The following is a 27,697-nucleotide window of genomic DNA, read 5'->3' as shown; positions in this document are numbered from 1 at the left end:
CCAACAGACTTGTGCATTGCTGATCCAGCATCACACCACATGTGGATCTCCTTATGGCTGTTTTCATGACCTGACAACTCTACTGCCATAAAGAGAGACAGGATTCAGCCATACAAATTCAGGGTTAACTCACATACTTGAAATGAAGCTAAATGAGTGTTGGTACAAACTGCGAGAATGCCCAAAATGGATTCCAGTGGCTGCTCTATACATTTAAATTGCAATGTCACCACCATAAATTTAGGTTAAATATCCCATCATGAGATTTTGGGTTTTGATCACATTTACAAGCTTGCGATTGGAACAGTGTGGAAACAAATTATGCTGAATCAGATCATATGACAGTGTTACAACCCTGCTGCAAAGAGAACACACGCTTTAACATGCATAGGCTCTTAATTAAGACACAACTATTTGGCATAATTAATTTGACCCATCTGGTATTAATTCTCACCTGGAGATGAGGCTTGGTAGATTATCCTGTCAACATCCCTCTCAGGTACTGCTGTATGGCAAATTGCCATCATTGTTAAAAACTCACAGATGACGGGTGCTGTGGGCTAAAATGTGAAGAAAAGATTAACACCACTCAGGAAAAGAGATTGTCAGCCGGATTTATAAAAGACATGCTTATATTTCTCAAGAGAAAATACTTATAATTGCATTATTTACAATGCTGAAAGAGGTCATCTGGTCCCACTTCAGCTATCCCTATTAACAATGCGGATCCAATCTTTACTCCCTAGTATTTATCCACCTTTTCCTTAAAAGGCTGCTATGCTGCTGAAACAATCCTTGTGGTGGTAATTTCTACATGCTTATGACTCATCTGGGTAGATAGGTTCTCCCAAATTCTCTCACATGGAAATGTTGTAAGTACATACACCCTAGCAATTCTTTTCATTCCTGCGAAAATCTTTAACAGGTCATCTCACAGCCAACTCTACCAGGGAAAGGGACCAGCTTGTTCAATGTTCCTTAATACTAATTTTGATACAGTACCCGGCACAGTACCTCCTTATGCTTTCCGTAACAAAGAATGTAAAAACTTCTAGAAGTTATATAAACTTAATACAACTTTTCTGACACTTCCTTTTCTGGACCTTTCCATCTCCATCATTGGAGGCAAATTAGCCACTAATATCTACAGTTAAGCCCACCTTCCACAGCTAACTCAACTGTACCTCCCACCGTGCCTTCTGTATGGACACCATTCCTTTTTCTCAGTTAATCCGTCTACGCAACATCTGTTCTAGGCTTTCTGCTCTAGGACTTCTGAAATGTCCTCCTTTTTACTTGAGAAGTGTGGCTTCCCCTCTACCATAGTTGATGGAGCTTCACATGCATTTCCTGCAATATCTGCTCTCATCCCTCCGCCCCTCCCCAGAGAGAACAAAGTTTCCTTGCCCCTCACCTTTCACCCCGCTCCAGCCTCTGCATCCAGTGTATTATCCTTTGCCATTTTCACCAGGATCCCACCAGCAGTCACATTATCCCTCTCCCTCCTTTGTGCTTACCATAGGGAGCACTCCCTCTGTGACTCCTTGGTCTACTCATTCCATCCCTCCCCTGGCACTTTCCCCTGCAACCATAGGAGGTGCAACACCTGCCCCTTCATCTCCTCCCTCACCAACATCCAGGGACCTAAGCAGCCCTTCTAGGTGAAGCAGAAATTCATGTGCATCTCCTCCAACCTGATCTCTTGCATTCAGTGCTTGTGATGTGGTCTCCTCTAGAACAGTGAGACCAAGTATAGACAAGCTGACCATTCTGCAGAGCACCTGCACTCTGTCTGCAATGCTATCCTGAGCTTCCAGATGCACATCATTTCAATTCCCCTTCCCATTCCCACAATGACCTATCAGTCCTCTGCCTTCATTGCTACAGAGAGACCAAATACAAATTAGAACAACACTTCACATTCCACTTTCAGGTAACCCACACCTTGTTCCTTTCCCATTTCCACCAGAGTCCCAGATTCTCTCTTCTTTTGTTCACCTTTTCCATCCCTTCTCCTGTCCCCCACCTGGCTATCTGCCCATCACCTACCACCCCCCCCCATATCATCTGATCTCACTTATCTACCAGCTCCTGCCCCACCCCTTCCCCACGGTTCTATACTCTGGCCATCTTTCCTCTACCACCCTCATCATGATGGAGGGTCTCGACACATCCCTGTTGCCTCCACAGATGCTGCTCGACCTGCTGAGTTCTTCCAGCAGTTTATTTTTTGCTCCAGATTCCTGAATCTGCAGTCTCTCATTTCTCCATACAACTTCTCTTCAAAATCCCATTCTTCACTCATACTTTGCTTGATACCCTGTGGTGCTACTTTTAATGGTCAGTGAATCTGTACTCCAAGATCCCTTCCAATGTCTCATTGAATCACTCATAATAAAACTGAAAATTTCAACTGGTGATAAAAACTGTTTAACACTTAAAAATTTGATTTTAAGGGGACAGAGTGTTACTGATAATTTTAAGGCTCATGCAGTTTTTGAAGATTACAGCTCATTCTGGCCTTTGGGACGATGACACATTTAAAGAGAATCTTTAAGAGAAACCTCAGTGCACGAGGATCAGCTTTCATTTTTCTACTGTGCTCAGCAGCACTTTTTGTTTTGGATTTGGAACAGCATAAACAGGTGGTGATAAATGTGAAACGCCTGGCTAGCAGAGGTGTGGCCATTTATTAAAGGTGACCCCAGCCTAGGGATAAAAACAATCCAAAAAGTCTAGGGATAATAACAGCTTTGATGGTGGATATACCCCTCAATGGAAAGATATGAGAGAGGACGATTTGTTTTCATTGCTGTAAAACTTTTGTAACTTCTACCAATGAGTCTGTAACATTAATTTTTTGCAATCACTGTACATTTACTTTAATTGGTAATGCAGCATAGAAGATTAAAGTAACTTGCATCTTCAGCAAAGTAATACAATACAACCAAAAATTTGAATGAGGAAATTAGCTCATTGCTTGCGGTGAGAAATTAAAATTCTGTGACATGTCAGACACCATAGCTATAATTTTTTCAACAGTCACTAAATCAGATGTAACTAGTAAAAGAAGAAAATTCTATTCTTCACTTCAGGGCTTCACCACAGATGGCATCTAGCAAAGTGCGATATTTTTCTAAGGAAATTGACACAGTCAAATTACCTATATCACAGTTTCCAATCTATTTAAAAATATAAATCTGGCTAAATCATTTGAGAATGATTATGAAATTAAAGGTGCCACCTGGATATTAATGTGTGGAAGTCAATACAAAGCCAAGTTATTCAGCTAGAGAACCCAAAAATTTATCAGAGCTGGGACAAACTGATTATTAACTTAGAAAGTTAGAAAATAAATTGATTGAAACTATCAGACATTTCTTTTTAATTTTTTTCCCTTTGGATTTCTAGGGTCAGAGCCTTTACTGTTGATGGTGTTGCTGCTCTAGATGCCTAGCTAGTACTTCTATCTAATCTCTAACCCTTCTGCAACTATATTTGAATTGGTGAATATAAAAATGGGGAAGCAGCTGCTGGAGAAGCTCTGTTCCTGCGAAGGCTGTGCAAAAATGGCTCCTGGTCATCTGATTCATCATTCAAACATATGGTTGCTGAATGTACCTTAGATGTGGATTAAACTAGCCAGAGAAAATTGGTCCTTGCTCACTGCACAATGTTTACCTTTTTCCATGGCATATTAATTATTGACAAACAACTCCCAGATGCAGAAAAACTTACTTGAAGTGTGAAGTTTCATATCCTTAAAAAATTATTGACTATTTTTTAAAATAATGGTTTTATTTTGTTTATATCTCCCCCTCAATCCAATGTTGCTTTCTGAACCCGAATTTGACATTACATATACTTTTCTAACAAACAACTTTTGGCAGGGGACTGTGCTGGCCTTTCACAAGTCTTGAAGTCTGTTGGCCCACCAAACTTCTCAGATGGTTGAATGACAGTAATTTTCTAAGAAGCCCATAAAAAATAAGACTGGCAACATGCAAAGCTAACAAAAGATTTATAATTTCCAAAAAGTTAAAGCAACACCACAGCACATTTTGAATTTTCACTAATTTTACGTACAAATGTGCTTTTTGAAGACATATAGTATGGTTGAAAGATTGGATTTAATAAACTGCCAATTTTTTAATGCTTTAGCCAAAGAGAGCAATTCAGTAGCAGCTCCCTGGAGCAGCACTGATGTACTGAACTAGATCACATGCTTAAGTTTCTGTCTAAGTCTTGAACACATCATCTTCAAACTCAGAAGTCAAATGTTACTGCAGATCCTAAATAGATCACATCAGGTACAGGGCAGGTCAACATTATGCATTTGGTGTAAAGGTAAAACTATATTCCATAGGATTCTGAGGGTAGCAGGTTATATTAATTAGTTGTGTGGAAACTACAACTCCATATGTAATATGCTCCTGCATTACAAGTGCCACCAATGTTGTGAAGAGAGATGTCTGATTGAAGGTGGCTTCCACTGACAGCACAAGCTTCGATTTGGATCCCTGTACTTTAAGCAAACATCTAACAGAATTCAGAGCAAACTTACAATACATATTTGAGATGGCACCAAGGAACGCAGCTGCAGTGACAGTTTAGTTTCATTAAATACATACCTTTTACATACAATCTGAGTTTCTGCAGTGATCTCTTACTGGTAAGCCTGTCTACATATAGGATTTGAAAGATTTGGAACTCTAAATCACCTGGGCAGGCACGGTAGTGTAGGGGTTAGCACAATGCTATTACAGCGCCAGCGACCTGGGTTCAATTCCGGCTGCTGTCTGTAAGTTTGTACGTTCTCCCAGTGGCTGCGTGCGTTTCCTCCGGATGCTCTGGTTTCCTCCCACATTCCAAAGATGTATGGGTTAGGAAGTTGTGGGCATACTATGTTGGTGCCAGAAGTGTGGCGACACTTGTGGGCTGCCCCCAGAACGCTCTACGCAAAAGATGCATTTCACTGTGTTTTGATGTACATGTGACTAATAAAGATATCTTATCTTAAATAACTGTATAACATGCCAAAAGGTAAATAGGAAAGGTGTGCATCTCTTGATTTACACATCAGCAACTTTAGATGTCAGTGGCAATATTCTCTTTCAAGTTTGAGACTAATATGAAACTAAAATGCGACCCATTTAGATACATCAATGCAGCACCAGATGGTGCTATAGAGGTGCTATCTTTAGAATAAGACATTAACCAATGCCCAGTCTGTGATTGCAAAATGAAGAAAGATCCCACAGCATTCTTTGAAGATCATTTATCACTCAATAAGCAATACTACAAGAGATCTTGTAGTTGTTACAATACACACAAAATGCTGGAGGAACTCAGCAGGTCAGGCAGCATCTATGAAGGGAAATAGACAGTCGATGTTTTGGGTCGAGACCCTTCATCAAGACTCTGGTGAAGGAGTCCCGATGAAGGGTCTGAACCCAAAATGTCACTGAGTTCCTCCAGCATTTTGTGTGCATTGTTCCAGATTCCAGCATCTGCAGAATCTTGTGTCTTGTAGATGTTATCATGTTAGTTGTTTATGGAATAAGGGAACTATGGCATGATGGTTTAAATTACAGCAAGTGGCATGCAGAAAGTAGTTGAAGTCCCATCACGGCTCCTTGGGTACTTAAAATTCAACTTGTTAAATGATCAGGTCTCAATTATGGTGGAAAGAAACTACTAGATTTTTGTAAACCCCTATCTGGTTCACTGCTGCCCTTTGGAGAAGGAAATCAGTCACCCTTATGGTGACTTTAGACACACAGCAATATGGTCAACTATTAACTATGTGCCATAATATCTGAGCAAGCTTGTTGAATCAAATTCACTACATTGCAATAAAAGTGAGGATAAAAACAAACAGCATCGCCTACGACATCAGATTCCGTCACAGCCAAGTCACTCCCAACCTAGACAACTTTGCCAAGTCCGCTTCATGAACATTTGGGGAATGGTATCACAATTGGGGAAGCTATTCCATAAACTGATAAAGTAACAGCCTGACAGCTAAAGTCTCAGACATCTTCATCATAATCCATGGATATATCCTTACCAGTGGTAGGGCAGACCCAATAAATGGTGGTACAGTGGTATATGGTCAAGAGGAAATGGCTCTGGAAGTCCTCAACATTAACTGCTGATTGCATGAAGTTTCATGGCATCAGATCAAACATAGGAATGGAATCCTGTTAATTACCATTGGCCCTCAGCTGAACAATCTACTCCTCCATATTGAACAATAGTTAAGAGAGCATTCAGAGTAACAAGGGTACAGGGGATACTCTGGGTGGGGACCTTCAATGCTCTTCATATAGAAGCAATGACCATCTCCAATAAGAATCCAATCACCTATCCTTGGCATTCAACAGCATTACCAGTGCCAAGTCCCCAAAATAAACTTCCTGTGGCTAAGGGGCTGCGTATCCTGTGGCAACTGGCTCACTTCACGATTTCTCAGAGCTTTTTCACCACCAACAAGAGGAGTATCACAAATGTGAAATAACCTTGACCTGCTTGTGCAGTTCCAATAGTTAAGACAGAGACATTGGGCCAGCACAATGAAGCAGCTAGCAGAGCCGCTGCCTCACGGTACCGGAGACCCAGGTTCAATCCTCACCTTGGGTGCTGTCTGTGTAGAGTTCGCACCTTTTCCCGTGACTGCCTGGGTTTACTCTGGGAAGTCTGGTTTCCTCCCACATCCCAAAGACGTGCAAGTTAGTGGGTTAATTGACACTATGAACTGCTCATACTGTGTCAGTGAGTGAAATAATCTGGGGGAGTTAAAGGGAATGTGGGGAGAATTAAAAATAAAGGGGATTAATGTAGGATTAGTGTTGATAGTCAATGGGGACTCAGTGGACCAAAGGGCTTGCTTCAGTGTTTTTTTCTCTCTCTATGACTATGACAGTTGGCACCATCTAAGTGGCTATTAAAGCAGTCCACTTCAATGGAAACCAAAACTGATTAATCAGTCATGTGTCTGACAAAACCATGATGTATTTCTGTGATTTGCTGGCCACCACTCTCTCCCATAGCAGGTGTACAGGAGCTGCACTGGGTACCATCTGCAAAATACACTGCTGTTACTTTTACTTCTCCAACAGTGCCTTCCAAATTCACAACCTCTACACTAAGGACAATGGCAACAAGGGACATGGAAACATCATCACTCGCCACTCCTCTCCAAATCACATACCATTCTGACTTGGAAATATATCAATGATTCTTCACTACTGCTGTGGGAGCGCTGTCTCCCAAAAGAGGGCAATTGTTTAAAGCAGCAGCTCACTAGCACCTTCTCAAGGGCAATTAGGAATAGGCAATAAACGTTGACCTTGCAAGTGACACTCATCTCCAACATGAACAAAATACTCTTGTTGTACCTAATTATACACTACAGTATTCTACGTCATATCAGTGACTTGCTTCATGAGAATTGAGAGGTCTGGATGATTGACACTTGAAGAGTTTTCAATCTGAAGCCTTAACTCTGCTCCTCTCCTCCACAGCTGCTGCCTGACCTGCTGGATACACCTGCAATTTCAGCTATTGCAGATTTCCAGCATCTGCACTCTTTTTTGTTTTTCCAAATTAACATCCTACAAATAGCAGAGAGATTCTGATGTTATCAGAAACTCAACATTGATGGAAGTTCCTTCTCTACACAGCTGCAAACACAAGAAATAAAGGGAAAGAAGAAAAGGGGATATTTGCCAAGTGGACAGTAAGTGTTATGTGGAGAACTTGCTAGCATGGTGATAGATTGTTGAGAAAGAGTATCTAAAGTAAATATTTTGTAAATATTAAAGTAAATATGGAACAAATTATGTTTTATAGTCCTCAGCATAATGGTGTAGTGCTGTTATTGACCTTATTTGCGAACAGCAAGTGCTCATTTTGTTTCAATGCTTGTACACATCTGATGTTCAGAGGTAGTCAGTGAATCACAGAAGTCAATGATGCCTTTGTATCAGACATGTAACTGGTTAACCAATGACTGAGATATTTTGCCAAGATGCCACATGCTAGTGAAATAGGAAGATACTGCAGTTTAACATGTGGCTAAGGAGATGGTGCAGGACATTGGGCTTCAGATTTTTGGATCATTGGGCTCTCTTCTAGAGCAGGTGGGACGTGTACAAACAGGACGGTTTGCACCTGAACTGGAGGGGGACCAATATCCTTGTGGAAAGGTTTGCTAGTGCTGCTCAGAGAGGGGGGGGGGGGGGTGGTTTAAACTAGTTGCAGGGGGGTGGGAACCAGAGTGGCAGGGCAGCAAGTGGAGTAGCGGTGGGGAAAGCAGATGTTAAGCCTACAGTAAAGACAGAAGTCGACTGGTTGATGAGCATGGTGGGACTAATGTTCTGAGATGCGTCTTATTTCAATGCAAGGAGTATTTTAGGAAAGGCAGATGTACTTAGAGCATAGATCAGCACGTGGAATTATGATGTTGTAGCCATTAGTGAGACTTGGTTGCAGGAGGGGCAGGACTGGCAGCTCAACGTCCTGGGGTTCCGATGTGTTAGACATAATACAGAAGGAGATACTAAAGGGGGAGTGGTGGCATTACTCATCAGTGGAGTGCTCAGAGAGGACATACTGGAGGGCTCATCTTCTGAGGCAATATGGGTGGAACTGAGGAATAAAAAAAGAGATGCCCACGTTAATGGGACTATGTTATAGACCTCCCAATAGTCAGCGGGATTTAGAAGAGCAAATTTGTAGAGAGCTAACAGACAGCTGAAAGAAATACAAGGTTGTGATAGTTGGTGATTTTAAACTTTCCACATATTGACTGGAACTCCCATACTGTAAAGGGATTAGATAAGACAGAGTTTGTCAAATGTGTTCAGGAAAGTTTCCTTAATCAATATGTAGAGGTCCCAACTAGAGAGAGCGCGATACTGGATCTCCTCTTAGGGAATGAGACAGGCCAGGTGACAGAAGTGTGTGTAGGGGAACACTTTGGATCTAGTGATCATAATTCCATTAGTTTCAAGATAATCATGGAGAAGGATAGTATTGGTCCTCAAGATGAGATTCTAAATTGGAGTAAGGCCAATTTTGATGGCATCAGAAGGGATCTGGCAGATGTGGCCTGAGATCCAATGTTTTCCGGCAAAGAGATGCTTGGTAAGTGGGACGCTTTCAGAAGTGAAATATTGAGAGTATGGAATCTGTATGAGAGTATGGAATCTGTATGTTCCTGTCAGAATAAAAGGCAAGGCTAATAGGTTTAGGGAACCTTGGTTAGAGGGATATTGAGGCCCTGGTAAAGAAAAAGGTGGTGCATATCAGGTATAAGCAGTTAGGATCAAATGAGGCACTTGAAGAGTACAAGAAATGCAAGAGAACACTTGAGAGAGAAATCAGGAGGGCAAAAAGAGGACATGAGGTTGCTCTGGCAGACAACGTGAAAAAGAATCCCAAGGGTTTTGAGAGCTATATTAAGACTAAAAGGGTAACAAGATACAAAATTAGTCCCCTTGAAGATCAGTGTGGTCATCTATACATGGAGACAGACACAGAGACTATAGAACTGAAGCAAAAGAGTAAATGAGGTCATGGACCATATCTGGATTGCACAAGGGCTGGTGCTGGCTGTTTTGAGGTAAATTAAGGTAGATAAATCCCCAGGGCCTGACAAGGTGACTCCTCAGACCTCGTGGGAGGTTAGTGCAGAAATTGCAGGGGCCCTGGCAGAGATATTTAAAATGTCCTTAGCCACGGGTGCCAGAGGACTAGAGGATAGCTAATGTTGTTCCGTTGTTAAAGAAAGGCTCTAAGAATAAGCGGAGAAATTATAGGCCAGTGAGCCTGATGTCAGTCGTGGGTAAATTATTGGAAGGTATGCTAAGGGACAGGATATACAAGTATTTGGATAGACAGAGCCTGATTAGGGATAGTCAACATGGCTTTGTGCATGGTAGGTCATGTCTAACCAATCTTAGAGCTTTGAGGAGGTTACCAAGAAGGTTGAAGGAGGAAAGCCAGTGGATGTTGTCTACATGGACTTTAGCAAGGCCTTTGACAAAGTCCTGCATGGGAGGCTGCTCCAGAAGATTAAGTTGCTTGGCATTCAGGATGAAGTAGTCAATTGGATTCAACATTGGCTTAGCGGGAGAAGTCAGACAGTGGTAGTAGATGGTTGACTCTCTGACTGGAGGCCTGTGACTAGTGATGCGCTGCAGGGATTGGTGCTGGGTCTGTTGTTGTTTATCATCTATAGTAATGATTTAACGATAATGTGGTAAACTGGATCAGCAAATTTGCAGATGACACCAAGATTGGGAGTGTAGTGGACAGCGAGGAAGGCTATCAAAGCCTGCCTGTGACCTTGACTAGTTTGGAAAATGGGCTGTAAAATGGCTGACGGAATTTAATGCAGACAAGTGTGAGGTGATGCACTTTGGCAGGACAAACCAGGGTAAGATTACACAGTAAATGGTAGGACTTTGAGGTGTGCGATAGAACAAAGGGACCTGGGAATACAAATCCGTAATTCCTTTAAAGTGCCACCACAGGTAGATAGGGTCATAAAGAGAGCTTTTGGCACATTGGCCTTAATAAATCAGGGCACTGAGTACAGGAGCTGTTGTACAAGACATTGGTGAGGCTGACAGAGTATTGTGTGCAGTTCTGGTCACCTACCTACAGGAAAGATGTCAATAAGCTTGAAAGAGTGCAGAGAAAATTTACAAGGATTTTGCAGGGACTTGAGGACCCGAGTTATAGGGAAAGGTTGAATAGGTTAGGACTTTATTCCCTAAAGTGCCGAAGAATGAGGGGAGATCTTACGGAGGTATACAGAGATATTATATGAGGGGTATAGCTAGGGTGAATGCATGCAGGCTTTTTTCCCCTCAGGTTGGGTGAGACTAGAACTAGAGGTCATAGGTTTAGGTGAAATATTTAAGGGGAATCTGAGCGGAAACTACTTCATTCAGAGGGTGGTGATAATGTGGAACAAGCTGCCAGCATAAGTGGTAGATGCAGGTTCAAATGTAACATTTAAGAAAAATTTGGATAGGTACATGAATGGGAGGGGTTTGGAGGGATATGGTCCAGGTGCAGGTAGATGGGACTAGGCAGAAGATCAGGTCGGCATGGACTTGATGCGCCAAAGGACTCTGGGACCCTATGCCGGTCTAGATTCTGCAGCTGAAATAATGAAGATAGTATCATTTGCTTCATTACACTTAGCACCAAAACCTGCAGTTCACAGGCAGTCAAACAAAATCTTAGAAGTTGGTATCAGTGATTCTCTGCTCCTCCATCGGTGCATTGTTTAGATCCACCTTCCTGTGTAATCTTTAGAAATTAGTGGCCTGACAGCTACTCTGGATTTTGCTGTAAAATACATAGAAACTTTACTTTTCCCAGCAGAATATCTGTGAGAGTTTAAATGACATCACTGCAGCTTAGCAACTGTACAAGCTCTGAAAAATGTGTGGACTACAACTTCTTTAAGAAAATTTAAAAATGCAATGGATTTTAACATGTTGTTTAAGTTTATGATACATTTCAGTTTTTACCTTGCACCACTTGAAAACTGCCGTGTCATTTTTGTTTACAGAGCAAATTACAGATTAAAATATCTGCATCCATGGATGAGACATCATGGGAGCAACTAACAGTTGAAAAGCAGATCACAATGCTGGCTTTTTGCTGATTCAATTGCTATGAGTTCTCCTTTCTAAAGCATTATTTGCATCATAATGTTCACAACATTTTGTTATTGCATTGTCAATTAACAATACAGACGACCACCATGTTATGAGGGTGGGTGGTGGGGTGGGTGTTGTGTTCTAGAAAGCGATCTGTATTGTGGTTTTCCTTACTGTGAAGCTGCAACATCTGGGTGTGCGTCAAGAAATGCTGGTTTAAAAAAAATGAATTGTGTTCATTTACTTTTTCTCATATAAATTCCAAGAGAGTAAACTTTATTCCCTATCTCAAATTTTTGGTTAGTGATTTGTGAATTCTACAAGGGCAAATTTCTGTTACTCAAATTATCAAGATATACTGTAAATATCAAAACCACACCATAGGTGAGGTTCATGCAAGCAGGTCAAATGGATCCCCTGTGAATTACTATTGACCAGATTTGTTGATACAAGGAAATGATGGGGAGTAAACAATATCTCAAATTCCACTGTCACAGTTAAAGGAAGAATCTGCATTCCAGGTTTATCAAACATTAAATTACAGTGGGTTTCCTGGTTTATGTAATGCTCAAAGTAGACCATAAAAATAGGGTCAAAGGATGTAATTAAAAATTAATGAGCTTCTGATAATTTTTTTCCCCACTGAAAAGAATTTAATCATCCAGTTATTCAATGTAATCAATTATTGCAAAATTAGAGTTTGAAAACATTAGAAATTAATTCCAATTACTCAGCAATTTGGATCAAGTTTTCTTTAATTTAAAATGGGTAGTGAGGAGTGAAAAATACATTTGAAACAGAAGTATCCTCAGGATAGCACAGACAAACACTGCAGAAGTTCAAAACACTTAAATGCTACAATGGGCAGTTAATGGACAAACAAAGCAGCTTCACATTTTTGGACAAGTCATTTGGTTCATTGCTGGCTCTCAAGGCTATCCCATTCCTCCACAAATTTTCTCTGTAACCCATTCTCCCCCTTGTCTCCATCCACTCCCCAAACCCCTGATTCTATCACTCACCTACAACCTAGGGCCATTATATAGTAGCTAATTAACCTACCAACCTGCACTTCTGAGATGTAGGAGGAAACTGGAGCAGCCAGAGGAAGCCCACACTGTCAAAGGGAGAACGTGCAAAGTCTATACAGACAACAACCATGGTCATGATTATCTTGGGTTGGTGGAGCCAAAAGGCAACAACTCTACTAAGTGTGGCACCCAGTATGATGACCAAATTGAATAGTGTTTATTCTAGTGACCAGATTTATTCTGAATGAAACACCCTCATCTTTTCACTTGCTTTTAATCTACGCCATTAAAGGCATTCTAGACCTGTCAATGGTAGCTAGAAGGAATGTGAAATTGTAATTAGTAGGATTGATAAGAATGAACTGGTTGATGTGGTGTATTTGGACTTTCAGGACCTTCAATATGTTACCACTCAAGAGATTATTAAACAAATTAGCTTATTGGTGGTAATATACTTGCTTGGCTTGAGGATTGGTTAATAGACAGAAAACATTTGGAATAAATGGGTAATTTTTTTCTTTGCTTTGCCTGCCTGTAATCAGTTGGATGTCACTGGAATTGGTGCAGGGTCCTAGCTATTCACAATCTGTACCAATTATGTGAATGAGGGACCAAGTCTAGTATAATCAGTTTTGCTGATGATACAAAGCTGGGTACCATTGTGGATTCTGAGGACAGAGGCACTTATGGGGGCATATAGATAGTTTAAGTGACTGGATGGAGTACATGGAAGATGAAATGTATCGTGGAAAAATGCGAAGTCACCCACTTCGGTAGAAAAACAGAACCACGGAGTATTTTTTTAAATGGTGAAAGATTGAATGACAGTTTTAAAGAGGAATTTTCATGTCATTGCATATCACTATCCGCATGTTAACTTGCAGTGAAACTAGACAATTAGGAAGGCAAACAGTATATTGGCCTTTACAGTAAGAGGAGTTGGACACCAGAATAGAGATATCTTGCTCAGATTACCGGGCAGGCCAGGGCAAGGCCATATCTGGAATATTGTACACAGGTCTTGTCTCCCTATCAAGTTGGGATAGACAGACTACAGTGAAGGTTCATCAGATTGATTCCTATGATGGTGGATGAATGAGAGGTGATCTCAAGAAAACATAAAACTCTAATAGGATTTGACAGGGAAGATATAGAGATGATGTTTCCCTTGGATGGGTCAAGATATCACGGTCTCAAAATAAGGGAATTAGAGATTCATGAAAGAGGTGAGAACAAAGTTCCTTCACTCAGATTAGTGAACCTTTGGAATTCTCTTCCTGAGAGAGCTCCAGAGGTTCAGTCACTGAATAAAGACAATGACCAATACATTTCAAAATAAAAGGGATCAAAGAATCTGGTGGAGGCAAATGATCAGCCATGGTCTTATTGAATGGTGGAGCAGCTGTGAGGAGCCGAATGGCTACTCCTGCCTGTTTTTTTTAATGTTCTTAGGGAAGAAGGATTGCAAATTATAACTGGGCGACAACCACAAAACTAATTTCTCAAGTCAACTTCATTTTAATATTTCAGTTGAACTGACTCAACTTACCTCCAAAACATCAAGTGATCTTAGCACTCTATAAATATGGAGTTGAATTTCTATTTTGCCAAATGATAAGATTTTGGCTAAGATTTCCAGTGTATCAAAACTAAAGGCTATCTATGGATCTTGAATTCAAATCCCACCAAGAAAATACTGTCTTACTCTGCTCCAATGTATGACTCTAGTTCTACAATACAAGGTACAGCAGAGAGTGATTTTGCTACTACACCTGGGAATCTAGACGTTTGATTTAGTAATCCAGGAGGTGAAAAAAAACTTCTAATCAATAATAACTGTCAGTCTCAGTGTGAAAAGAAAAATAATTAAATTTAGAATAGTTCCTGGTACAATAATTCTTGGTACAAAATTTCCTGGTACAATACCACACACAATGTTACAAATATGACTACCAATGTGTTATCTCAGGTTAAAATAGTTTTATTTTCAAGTTTTCTTGAAACAAGCTTCATTTTCAATCAATTTGTACTTTAATTAAATGGCATTAGGGGATGTTGGAGTGGTCTAATGCTATGTTACAAGACAACTGTGGAATACCAGTTAAAGCATAATTTAAAAACAAATTTTTCTCAAAAGTCAATTTCCAGTTAATCATTCTTTCACTGCACTCCCACAGTAATAAAAATATTTAGTGGCATCAGGGTTTAAGTTTAATTTATATCCAAACTTAAGTCTGAACATTTCTAAATTAAAGGCACAATGAAAAGCACAGGAGTACAGCACTGGAAAATAAATTAATTTGAGCTGAAACTGGTACTGTGTGCAGAAGTCTTATCACCTTAAGCCTCTGACTGATGGATATCTGGTCCTCCTTCACAAGTCAACTTGCATTGATACAAGTAGGAAGGCTACCAAAGGCCAGAGGTACCACAGTGCTGGTCCTGTACTCGCATTTAACCAAGATTCATGGGAGTTTGGTGTGAGGAGGAAAGGATGTACTCACTAAGTACATCATGTGGAGCAGGACATTCAGATATCAATGTGCTCTTATAATAAATTTACTTCACAATTCATTCAAAAAATATGTAACAATGGATGTTGAGTTCATCTCAAGAAAGCAAATAAAAATCAATAACACATTACTTACATGATTGCCCTGAAGATTTTCCAGCAGAGAAAGATCTTGAAATGCACTTTCTCCATTTGATGAATCACCTTGCCTTGAATGAACAAGAAAAATGGGAAGAAATATTCAATATGCATCCACATCATCTAGACATGTTAAAAATTATAAATGTTTAGTAAATGTGAAAGTCCTCAGGAAGCAACATTACACATGCAAAATCTTCAGCCAGGAAGCACTAAGTACAATTGCTGGAAGATTTCATTGTCTGAATCACTATTCCAATGGCTACAATAATTCACTTCCAAAAAAGGTCAATATTACATAATGAACCATTAACCAGAAACTGCCTGAAGAACTTCTTCCCACCACCCCCCAAAACCTCTATTGGAGTTCTAAACTGTAAAAAAAAACAATAGGCTGTTGATAAATCAGGTTAACCTGGAAAAAAGCAGAGATTTTTTTGGGTTGTTCTATGCGTCTTAACACCCGTTGGGAAATTAGCCTTCTCGTTTGTCAGCCTGTTTTTCATTCTCCTGAGCATATATTTTCTCAGCATAAAACCACTCCAAATGACATCAACAGCACTGCAGCATTCAGTGCAAGTATTTCAAACTCATTGGTCTGAGAAATGACACTTCTCTACTTTTAGAACAATCAGGTTTTATTAACCATGTTTTCCTGAAATAGGGTTATGTAAATGCACTAACACTTAAACTACAGTCTCTGTCCTTAGAGATTGCTTTGCAAGTGAAGGTCAAGGGCACTCTCAGTTTCCTAATCTTAGACTCATTCCTGACTCTTGCTGAAGATCTCTGACACACCCCACAGATTTCTGCTCATTGTTGCCTTAGAGTCACCCAAGCTCCATACTCAAGGATTGAAAACTTCATTTAATTTTCCTGCTCCCATCGACTAAAGACAGAATGGAAATGAGCATCTGCCTGCATTGTAGGCTTCCCCAGACATCCAGAGACAGTGCTCATGTACTTAAGGGACCTTGCCAGGAGTGCTTGGCTGTAGTCATGGTGGATCTCTGTGGCTGCCTTCCTGCAGGCATTGTTCATCACCAACCTGCCAGGTCCCTCTATCCCTATGGGAGTACTCTCTTCAAGTAGTATGGATTCATTCAAAAGGCAACACTTCTCTGTAACTAGAGGAGTGTTGCTTGCATTGTCGTATGTCCCTTTATGAGTTAACTGAAAGGTTCTCATCTACTGGGCTACATGCAGACATCAGCAAGGACTTGGAACACATCAACAGAGAATAATTCAGTTTCAACTCTGTTACACAGGAAAACCCAACATTGCTCTTTGAACCTCATATTTATAAAGTGTACTCTTATGCAACTTCCAGAAACAGCATTAAGAACTGGATTCCAAAAGAATTTTAATGTATTCAAATGAGAATCTGCAATGAAACATGTATCGTTTCACCCACTTGGTAGGCTAGATCATGGATGCTGGTGTGATTATGTGGAGGAGACATAAAAGTAAGCAAAGATTTTCACATGCTTTGGATTGATTACTGTGCACTGATAACTAAAATTCCTAACAATTGTATTAATGCAAAGAAAACTAACTAGTCTTACCCACAATCTTCAGAGTATCTAAAATCCTCATGATCAGGAAAATGACTAGTGAAAATGGAAAAGTAAAAGGAATAAGGAACAAGGCACAAAAGGAGAGAAAAACAAGGAAGCCCACAAGCAGGTATCTAAATGTACTCTAATTATTAATCTAAAAGGAAAGTTAAAAGTATTACAATGCATAAAGTGGTCATACCTAAAATACTAAACAGTTAATATGTGGTTGAATATTTTCCAAAAATACAGAGTTCAGTTTACATCAGAAACAAAATGAGAAAACTTTAGTTTAGTAAGAACTTTTAGGACTGCATTCCAGATTTTTTACTTCTGTATAGGTATAGGCAGCAGTTTTTTGTTTACAACCAACAAGATCATAATTATAATTGGTGATTTTTTTAATATGTAAAGGGACCTGACCTACCAGAATTTGTTATTATTTGATTTTTGCGCCAAGGTTAGTAGTCATGTAATGGGAACATGCAATGTTAAAAAGCAATAAATGACACAAGCTTTGAGGATAATAAATCTCCCCAAGTTCAAGAAGACAGTGTTTTGAAATGCAATCGTGTGTTTTGTGATGTTGGCTCATTTCTTTCTGCATCCACTAGCAGAACTTGGCATACACGTCTGCACCCATTCAGATCAGGTTTGGTGACAGTTTTTGAATCCTATCCCTGCCCCAACTTTGGTACTTGCAAACACACTATTGTGTAAAAAGCACTGATGGACAGGAGTGGATACTAAGAAGAGGGAATGTGAATTTAAATATTTGCTGGAATACAAATATTAATTTGATATTTATACAAAAAAATTGGTTCAACAGGATTCTGTATAAACAAACCTTTTGTCTTTACTCCCCAGGCTGTCAAACATAGTGTCTGGTGCTCATGTAAAGATTGACCTAACTTTTATAACTGTAAATTGCTTAGAAAAAAATATACTTACCCATAAGCAATTCCTGCTACTGTACATTTCTTAAACTCCATAACATTACAGGTTAAAGTTCCAGTCTTATCTGAGAATATATATTTCACCTGTTGAAATGCAAATTGATATTTCACACACTGGTATTAAATTGCTTAATTTTGCGTCACTGTAATAAAAGTTAGTACTGAACACAGACTTAATTTCACGAATGACAAAGCCCGATTGCTCAGAAATTACAATGTAGTTTTCAGTAACAGAATAAATTCTGGCATGAATGGTGAAGGGGGAAGTGCTTTTGAAACACACCAGATATGCAGAGATCTCGGTTGCTTAAAGCTTAGAAAAGAGAATTTGAATGTACAGATGGGAATTTTAAGTGAGCTATTTGTGAATTAAAAGGCAGATAGGACAAGGCTTCAGGATATGGGCAGCAGAACTTGTGGTGATTTACGGTGAGAAGTTGGACAGTGGGAGATCAGCCAGAAATGCATTAGTGTAGTTAAATCTGCAGTTGACAAAAGCAAAGATGACCTCAGCAGAATTTAAACTGGAGGTAGAAGAAAAGGCCAGGAAATGTTCTGGGGATAGAAGTGTAGCTTGTAGTTAAATTGTCCACTAAGGCTGCAAAAAGTCTGGTTCAGTCCTAGACAGTGGCTGAGAATTAGTGGTAATGGAGTGGCTTGGGGTTGGTGGCTTGGACAAGAAGGGGAAGGGCATAAAAAAAATCACTTCTTTAATTGTAGGAAGTCATATCTAATTCATGACAAGCTGGCTGAGAACACAGTGGGGTTGCAGGGGTCAAAAGTTGTGTGGGGGTCCTGAAGGAACGGATAATGCCAAAATTCCTAGCATAATCCAAGTGCTTCATTGAATGCAAATAGCTTTCGAAATAGGATAACTACTACCTGTCCCAGTTCTTCATTTAAATTGGATGTTCTTGCCATAGCAGGAGTATTGGTTGGTTCATATAACATATCAATATCCTAATAAAGAAAGGGATGGAAGAGAAATATTGTGACTTGATGGCAATGATTTCTGATTTATTATAAATTATGAAAAAATATTTCACTATTACTGAAAGGAAGGAAGTTTGTGATTACATGCTGTCTTTTTTTTGTCATACTGATGCATGAAACACTTTCAATTAATTGTTTAGAGGTTGAATGATGTGGGAGGTTTTTCTCCCCCCAAATATTATACACACAATATCTGTCAAAATTTAAGGAAACTTTTATCAACTTCATAAGTTGAGTTTGATGGACATCATCTTTCTCTCTATTTTACCCATAATGAAACCATTCTCAGTCTTTTAATTTTAGCTTTTTTTTCTGCAAGTTTCTTCAGGGCCTTCATGACCATTAATTAGAACATACAATCTAGGGTGCAATAGCTGTTCATGAAAATCAATGGAAATGAAAAATGCACACTTAAAAATGTCAATACAGAAATACTGATTACTTTACCACATAAATGATGTTCACTCTGGAGAACATGTTAAAGTAAATTCAAAGACTAAACCTCCAAAAAAAAATCATGTAATCAATAACAAGCTTTCAGTTTCTCGAATACTTTCAAAATATTTTAAATAAGCAGTCAGTCAGTTCCTGATCATAAAAAAGGCTAACTCCCCCAAACCAAGATCAAAATAAATTTAATTTCAGGCAGAAAATTATGCTGCGAACACATCACTACCCACTGGTCTTTTAGAAGGCAGCTGGAGGAATTGAGCAGAAGCAAGCACAGCGAAGGGACATGTTCCAACTCACACAAAACATTCTGTGGAAGGTGCAATGGATAAACACTCAAGTTCTATAACATTCATGAAATTTGAAGGACCTTGATAAATTTTATATCAATTCTTTTCTCAATCTCAGACTTCACTGCAAATTGAAATTTCACACTTACCCAATTAATGAAAAATGCTTGGATAAACTTTACAACTTCTAGTGTAACTAAGAGGCTGATTGGAATCAGGTTATTAAAGAGGATGATGAAAGTTAAGAAGTTCAGTCCAAAATAAGAGGCTCCACTGTCTGGAAGAAAAAACAATTTATGCACAAGTCATTTTTTTTTAATTATTACGTTGGAGAGAGAATTTGGAATGGATTTGCAAGGCTGGAAAGTATGGTTGCTTGGTGAGATAACAAGATATTCACACAAATGTCATAAGTTAATAGCATATAAAACACATGTAATTGAATTTCCTTTTTTGTTTCAAAAACATCTTAAGTTAAAAGAAAGTTTAATAATTACACTGGCTCAACGAGAAATTGAACCAAATTATCTGCAGAAAAGCTGGCAGTTATCTATGTAATTATGCAGAAGTTCAGGATTTTTCAGGAAATGTGTATGAATGCAGACATCTCAATCATCTGCACAGCTAATGATTTCCATGAAGTCCACTGCATTCTGACTCTAGACTTCTGAGAGCTCCGCAGTGGAATACAAATGCCTGTTATTGATCCAGCAGTCATACTGAGCAACTGGCCCACTGAACCTGTGCCAGAGAAGACTTGGCCTAGGTTGAGTCACTCAGTTCATTTCAAGAAGAACAGTCGAGAGCGAGGGGAGCAAGTTTTGCTGAATTGAATGTGCCACTATGCAACAAGACCATGGCTGTCCTCTACTCAAACACCATTTTCCCACCCATGCACACAATCCTCTATTCCTTTAATATGCAACAATCTAGAGTTCTGTGTTTTGAATGTAATCAGTGGTAGAGCAGAGGCTTCTCCAAGCTCAATCCTTACTCACTGGGCAGCAGACCAGTACCACTGATACTATGGTTTAAGGGCACCAATCACAAGTTGGTTCCAGGGAGCAACAACCAACGTGGGTAGATGAGAAGATGATCTCCATCCTGTCAGTGTGTCTGCTGAGTGGGGATGGAGACATTTGTCAGTTTACTAACAGGTGTGGTCATAATAAAAAGTTGAAATCAAACTGAAGGTGAGTGACATCCAATTTTCCTACCCATTCTATCTCTGTCCTGCTCAATTTTGAAAGAAGCAGTCGTGAAAAATACAACCTGATGTCTAAAGATGGTAAAATAAGAGTTTTCTTGTACATCTTCTTTCATGACATTGAGGAAAAAACAATGTTCTGAGAATCGTGTACTCAGCTGCTGCGTACAATTATGAGAGCACAGTGAATCCTTCCAAAGGACAGATGACTAAAGTATGGTGAAAAAGTTAGTGCTTAACAAATGTCTTAAAACGAGGTAAACAAGGTTAAGAGCTTAGGACACTGGCAGTTGAAGGCATACTGAATATGGTGGAAGATTAACATCAGAACTGATCAAGAGGAACACACATCTCAAGGGGTTATAGGCAGGAGATTACAAAGATAGGGAATAATGAAGTGAGTGGATTTGAAAGCAAAACAAATATTTTAAAATTGAGGCATCACTAAACAGACTCAATGCACCTTAGCAAGCACAGGAATGATCTACAAATGAATTAGGACAAAGATTTTTGGAGAGCCCCAATTTTATGAAGAGTAGACAGAATGTAGAAGCCAACAAGGAGTATGTTAAAAAAGTCAAATCAAGAGATAACAAAACAGCAGCAGTTACCAAGACCCAGGATTCAGGAATTCCCTCACCATACCTCCCATGTCTCCCAATTTCTTGATCCTAAAACCTACCATTTTGAACAGCTGCCCTTTATACAGGAAAAAAGTTGATGAGGCACATTTGGGTTTTCAATAAGGTGCCCCACAGGACTAGGGCTCGTGCTATTGGAAGGAATATGAAAGTTTGGATTTAGGGGTGGTTAATGGATAGAATGCAGTGCATACGAATAAGCAGGCCAATTTTGGTCCGTGTATTCTATCTTGTGGGATGAGAATTAGGGTTTCGTCCTTGAGTATTTACAACTCGTGTCAATGACATAGATGAGCAAGTAGAGTGTTACATTGTCTTTGTTGACAACACCAACCTAAGTGGGAAAGTGAGCCATGAAGAGGAAGCAGAGAGGCTGTAGAATGATGAAGACAGATTACACAAACAAGAATGAACATGGGAGATGGAATGTGGAAAATATTAGGCCAGAACTAACTTTGGTACAATATGTTAATGTCTCTAAACAATCAACCAGTCCTTGAAGTATTTTTTCCCTTTTTATCCACCCTTTTCTGATGGAAATATTGTGACGCTACATATTTACCATTCATTAATATTGCCAAATCTTTTTAAAAAGTGCTAATAAAAATTCTGTTAATGTTTTTGGATATTCTCATATGAAGATTCTTAAGATATGTTTAAGCAGTCTATATGGGACCCAACCAAAACAAGGGGCTGAACTTCTCTAAATCAGGACTGCAGCAGTCCAAGTTCTTCAATGCTGGTGGACTATCAGTGGAAGAAACCACCAGCTTCATTGGAAAGGATCCTCACTTATAGAACATGGGCTGTGGCAGAGGTCTTGCTCCACTGCCATCCCAATGATTAAATGCAGCCCAGTGCATTTCAACTTGTAGCCAATAGCAAGTTAGGATGTTGAGACTACCCCTGACTTCATGATCCAGCCAATGATTTGGTTCAGTTCCAGAACCAAGAACAATCATTTAACATAGAAAAAAAAATCACGAGTAGTCACAGAAGAAAACCAGAAAGTAACCAACAATCAACACATGGAATTGACTTTTGCTTCACATCATCTTTTCACCAAAAAGGCCTACTCCTTGAAAGCCTCTTTCTCTATCTACAAGGCTCATACAGCCTTTGGCTTGCAAGTCACATGCTCCGAAGATCCACTCTTTTTTTAAAATCAATTAAGGGTAATGAATACAGCCTCACTAGCATTCCCCACATTAAGATCAAAATAACAAACCACTTAGGAAAATTATCAGTATTAATTTTCCTATTTGCAATAGTGAGTCATTACCGAAACGTAGCTGAGAATCAGCATGTTATGAGGGACAGAGGGAGAAATCAGGCTAGCTAGACAGTGTGAGGAGTGAAGGAAGAAAGGAAGGGGGAGGTAGAAAATAGCAGGGAAGGAGGCAAGTAGATAAGAGGAAGAGAGATGCTGAAAGCCTTCTCACTGGGTTTCAATGACCAACCAACAACATATTGCTGGATACCTGAAAAAATGTACCATTTTCAACATATTATAATGTATATTATGGATCATATTGGCCATAGCCAAGTATTTTGCATTTTTCTTCAGATTCTTACCACTGAAGTGAAGGTACCAGACTCCTTTAGCATGTCTTTTATTCCAAATTGTAGAACCAATGGCACATACCAAAGATATGAACAGGAGAATACCAAATAAGAAGAGGATTTGCACATTTGTGATGTGTTCCACATTTGACAACTTCAGTGGAGCTTGTGTTGTATTCTGCAAAAGAATTTGCATACAATTACAAACACCTCTTTGACCTTTACTACACTCTGGGATTCAAAGAAATACCCCATCATTTAAGATTATATACAAAAACTCTTAGTTCAAGACAAAATCAAGCATAATGTTCAGAAGCATCTTTTCACCAGAATTTTCGGTCATTAATTACACGTGCTATAAACTTAGCCAAGCCATCAAATTGGACAAAAATTGAAGCTTTTCTTGAGGAGATAATCCATCTTGTCACTCAAACTTGAACAGATTATGTCCATGGCAAATTATGTCCAATATTTATATAAATATAAAACTATCATTGAATCCTTCCACAGTCCAAAAAGGGAAATCCACAAGAAGATTATACCCAAGTCAAAAAAATAAATTCCTTGAACATAACAATAACAGAAAATTGCCAGCCTAATTAATAAATCAACAGATTGAAGAAACACCCAACTCATTTGTTGGTGGTAGATCACTCATAGTGAAGGAAATGAATTATTAACTCAAACAATTTTTGAAAATGTCAAAAAACAGAACTTTGCAAATGCTGGAAAACTGAAATAGAAATAGCAAATGCTAGAATTAATCAGCAGGTCAAGTAGCAACTGTGGTGAGAAACACAACTCCGACCCGAAAAGTTAACTTTGTTTTTCTCTTCACAGATGCTGCCTGACCTTTTCAATATTTTCAGCATTTTCTGTTTTTATTTCAGCATCTGGAAACATTTTTGATTCACCACTGAAAATGAGGCGAGTATCTCTGGTAACATCGGGGAGATAATCCACCTCGTCACTCAAACTTTAACAGTTTATGTACATGGGAAATAAGAAATCAGTGACTGGGAAAACATTAATATATATTTTCTTCAAAGTGATGTTCCTAAAATCTTTTCATCTTAAGTTTGTAATGTTTTGGGAAATTATGTTGGACCAATTCAAATTATTTTTTCAATCTTCTCCAGAGGCACTGGATTAATGAAACAAAATTTATTACAACATGAAGTCAAAGTTCTAACGCCATGCAGTTCAGCATTTTTGGAGGAAATTATGGCATGTAGGAGTGACATTGGACAACAGGGCAAACAGTATTGCAACTCGCTCTATATATGCTATGATGAGCACTTTCAATACTGATTTCATTCCTGGGGACCCATCATGAGTGCCATGTAAGATACTGGTAAGTGTATGTCTGCAACAAGACCATTTCCACATGATTACCAGATGGCGTGACCAAAAAGACATAATTGAGTGGTTTATCGATTTAAATTCTCTTTTCACATTTAACTTCCATTTATTGGGTGTGGAAACTTTGAAATGGGTTATTTATATATTTAGACCAGCACAAACCAATGATTCTTTAAAAGAGATTTATCACGGAGTGACATATGGCACTGAAAATTCACAGTGAAATGGCAATTTTCCAGAGGACTCAGCTTTGCTGGAAAGGTGTTAAGTGGAGGTCAAGTACTTTTCAATTTGAAGGAGACTGGCAAATAAGTAGCAGTTTTTTGATATCCTTCCACTTCCCTTTGCTCTCGCATCACTCCTGTGGCATTCTACAAGAACTTTGGCAGGTGTCCAATCCTTTTTGGGCATGGTCACTACATAAAGATCTCAGAAAAAGAGGAAGAACATTTCTTCATCCATCCATCAAGGAGAAAATCATCAATTCAAACCCAAATTCACCAAGTCCATTTTTAAATGAGAATGCAGCAGTATGTGGCACAGACGTACCTGCATGAGCTTTGTATCATGTCCTGTATAAACTACTATACCATGAACCCACTGCGTGTTTCTTAATTGAGCACCTCGCAAAAGAATTTGATCTTGGCCCAAGGGGAATGTGCTGTTAAAAAGAAGTCAAAATGGCAAATGTCAGCTGAGAACAATGTACAATACCACAAAAATGAGACCATTAGCCTACTTCCACTGATGAAACCTATAGGGACACATATTGGCCTGAATATTTTTTTAACCAGGAGGTTTAATTGAATACTTTGAAATTCAACTGACTTTTTTTTTAAAAAAATGCAGCAACATTAACAGTGAGCACACAGCATTAATGTGCCTTAATGTGTGCTGACAATTAGTATTTTTTGGTCCACAGCTCTTGTAATTAGTTTCGGAATGTAATGTTAGAGTTATTTCAAGTCTGATGTCCCTGTATTAATAGGATTACTCCTGAAACACAGCACATGAACACACTACATTCATTTCATTTAAGTAAAATTACAATAAATCTAATAATATTTGTAAATATCTGTTCATATGTAAAAACCCCAGAGAAAGTGCTGTGGTTTAACAGCAATCTTATTAACAGGAAAACCTGCCTTAATTGATAATTCTCCAACACAGAGTCAAAAACAAATCACTACAAGAGCTGTGGACCAAAAGAATATTCACTGTCAGCACATTAGTCACATCAATACCATGTGCTCAATTTTAATGCTTCTGCATATTAAAAATCCAAGTCAGTTGAACTTCAGGACATTCAATTTCCAAAGCTAATACCTGCAAAACAAAAATTCAGAAACCACTTAGACAATAGAGTACTGTAGTGATAACTGTTTCGATTAGCACACTGCAAAAGGAGGAAAAAGCATTTTGAAAGCAGTGATCAGAGCAAAAAGTTGAATATTTATGTCAGGGTGAAGAACCTTAATTTTAGGAGAGTTAATTTCAGTGAATCCAGAATGGCTACGCTCAGATACATTGGAAACAGATTGGCAAGTAAATAATAAATGAGCAGCTCTCTCAGTGTTGGTAGAGCCTAAATATATTACTATGAATGTTGAAGGGCTTTCAACATTTGCCTGATAAGATGTTGCACAACATACTTAACAAAATTGAAGCTAATGAGAAATTAAAAAACTAAAGGGGCAGCAAAACCTTGAATACAAAACTGACTATGGGACAAAATAGTAGCAGTGAACAGTAGTTTTTTCAGAACTACGAGGAGACAGGATTCCCATTTGTTAGGGCATTTTTCTCAACCAAGACTATACAGATAAGTAACCACTTTAAACTGTTGTCACTGCTTCAATGCAAGAAACCAGGCAGCTGAACCACACAGAGGAAGGTCTCACAGCGAGCACCACCTTACTGACCATTGTACAAAGGAATACTTTACATCTATGAGGGCAGACAGGACTTTAATTTATGGTCATAACCACACTGCCAATGCTGCACCAATCCTCTTCCTTCCCCCTCCCCCCAGCACTGCACTGATATACTGGTTTATGTCAAATTGAAAAATGTGCTCAAACATCTCAAATGGGACATGTGCCCATAACCTTTCTGACTTAGTCTCAAGAGTGTTACTACTAAGGCATGGCTGACAATGAAACATACATATGAATAACTAAGTTTACAAATAGCACACAATTAGAAAAATAGAAAACAGTATGGATAATAAAATTATGAAGGAAATACAGAGAAGTGAAATTAATGCAGAGATGTGTGAAGTGATTCAAGTCAGAATAAAGAATGAGAGGAAACAAAATAAATTAAAAGATACCATTTTAATGGTCGCGGGATTAGTAAGTCAGGTGCTTGCACACACAAACCTTTTGAGTTAATTAAGTTAATAAAAGCAAGCAGGTTCTTGGGCTTTATCAACAGGAGAAAACAAAAACAATACACTATATCTTTATAAATCACCAGCTTGGCTTCACCTAGAGTACTGCTTCCAGTTCTGGGCACCATTCCTAAGGAAGGGTGTTAATATTTTGGACAGGGTGCTGATGAGATTTCTGATAATAACACTAGTGATGAGGGACTTCAGTTATGCTAAAACAGTGAGAAGCTGAGACTGATGTCCTTAAAACAGAGGTAGTAAGGGGAAACTTAACAGTTCAACATTATGAAGAGCAAGCCAGAAAAAAAACTATGTTCAAAAGGTAGGATGGTGAGCGATGAGGCACACATACTTAAGATAATTCCTAGAAGATCAGACAGGAGACGAGGATATATATGTCTTTTTTTTAATTTCAGCACGTTATGGTCTGGAATAGACCATAAGGGTGGAATAAAACAATAAAGTAATAATCTTTAAGTGCATCTTCTATTCTCTTTTGAATGTGAAAATTTGTAGGGCTACAGGCAAAAAGGAAGGAGGACTAATTGGATAGCTCGTTCAAAGGTCTCCTGTGGCGTACAATTCTATGAACACGCATCGGAGAAATGCTACCTGAAATAGATTGATGTGAATCAATGTCTTAGCTCATGCCTCGCTTTGGAAGCCAATTCACTTCACATGCTTTGTTCACCTCCCTAGTTAATAGACGGCATTTTCCTTGCAATGTAATTGCAAGTGACTCATAGGTCCTGGCAAACCAGGAGCAGCAATTACAAATATGGATAAAGTAACTCCAATAAATCAACCCTACCTCACTAAATACTGCTCAAAGGAGGGCTTCACAGGAGAACCTTAAGTGCAGTGATTCCTTAAATGCACTGAAATAATCTAGCAGAATAGAAACTACACATTTTATATGCAA

At 39.0% G+C, this 27,697-nt stretch overlaps 1 protein-coding gene across 6 annotated transcripts in view; it reads right to left on the bottom strand.

The window, feature by feature from the left end:
- The window catches only part of atp8a1 (ATPase phospholipid transporting 8A1), a 276,718-nt gene that overhangs the window by 141,023 nt on the left and 107,998 nt on the right, over nucleotides 1–27,697 (bottom strand). For 5 of the 6 annotated variants that reach the window (XM_052045257.1, XM_052045250.1, XM_052045286.1 and 2 more), the window contains 8 exons: nucleotides 24,933–25,044; nucleotides 23,034–23,199; nucleotides 19,760–19,887; nucleotides 18,760–18,837; nucleotides 17,873–17,961; nucleotides 16,931–16,975; nucleotides 15,364–15,436; nucleotides 455–560 (listed from right to left, as the gene is read on the bottom strand). In XM_052045257.1, coding sequence (XP_051901217.1) covers nucleotides 455–560; nucleotides 15,364–15,436; nucleotides 16,931–16,975; nucleotides 17,873–17,961; nucleotides 18,760–18,837; nucleotides 19,760–19,887; nucleotides 23,034–23,199; nucleotides 24,933–25,044 — 797 coding nt within the window. The remainder of the gene's footprint in view (nucleotides 1–454; nucleotides 561–15,363; nucleotides 15,437–16,930; nucleotides 16,976–17,872; nucleotides 17,962–18,759; nucleotides 18,838–19,759; nucleotides 19,888–23,033; nucleotides 23,200–24,932; nucleotides 25,045–27,697) is intronic. The other variant, XM_052045267.1, reaches the window with a different exon arrangement.

Source organism: Pristis pectinata, chromosome 2, assembly GCF_009764475.1.
Source record: "Pristis pectinata isolate sPriPec2 chromosome 2, sPriPec2.1.pri, whole genome shotgun sequence".
Lineage (NCBI taxonomy): Eukaryota > Metazoa > Chordata > Chondrichthyes > Rhinopristiformes > Pristidae > Pristis > Pristis pectinata.
This window is presented reverse-complemented; position numbering and strand designations above follow the sequence as displayed.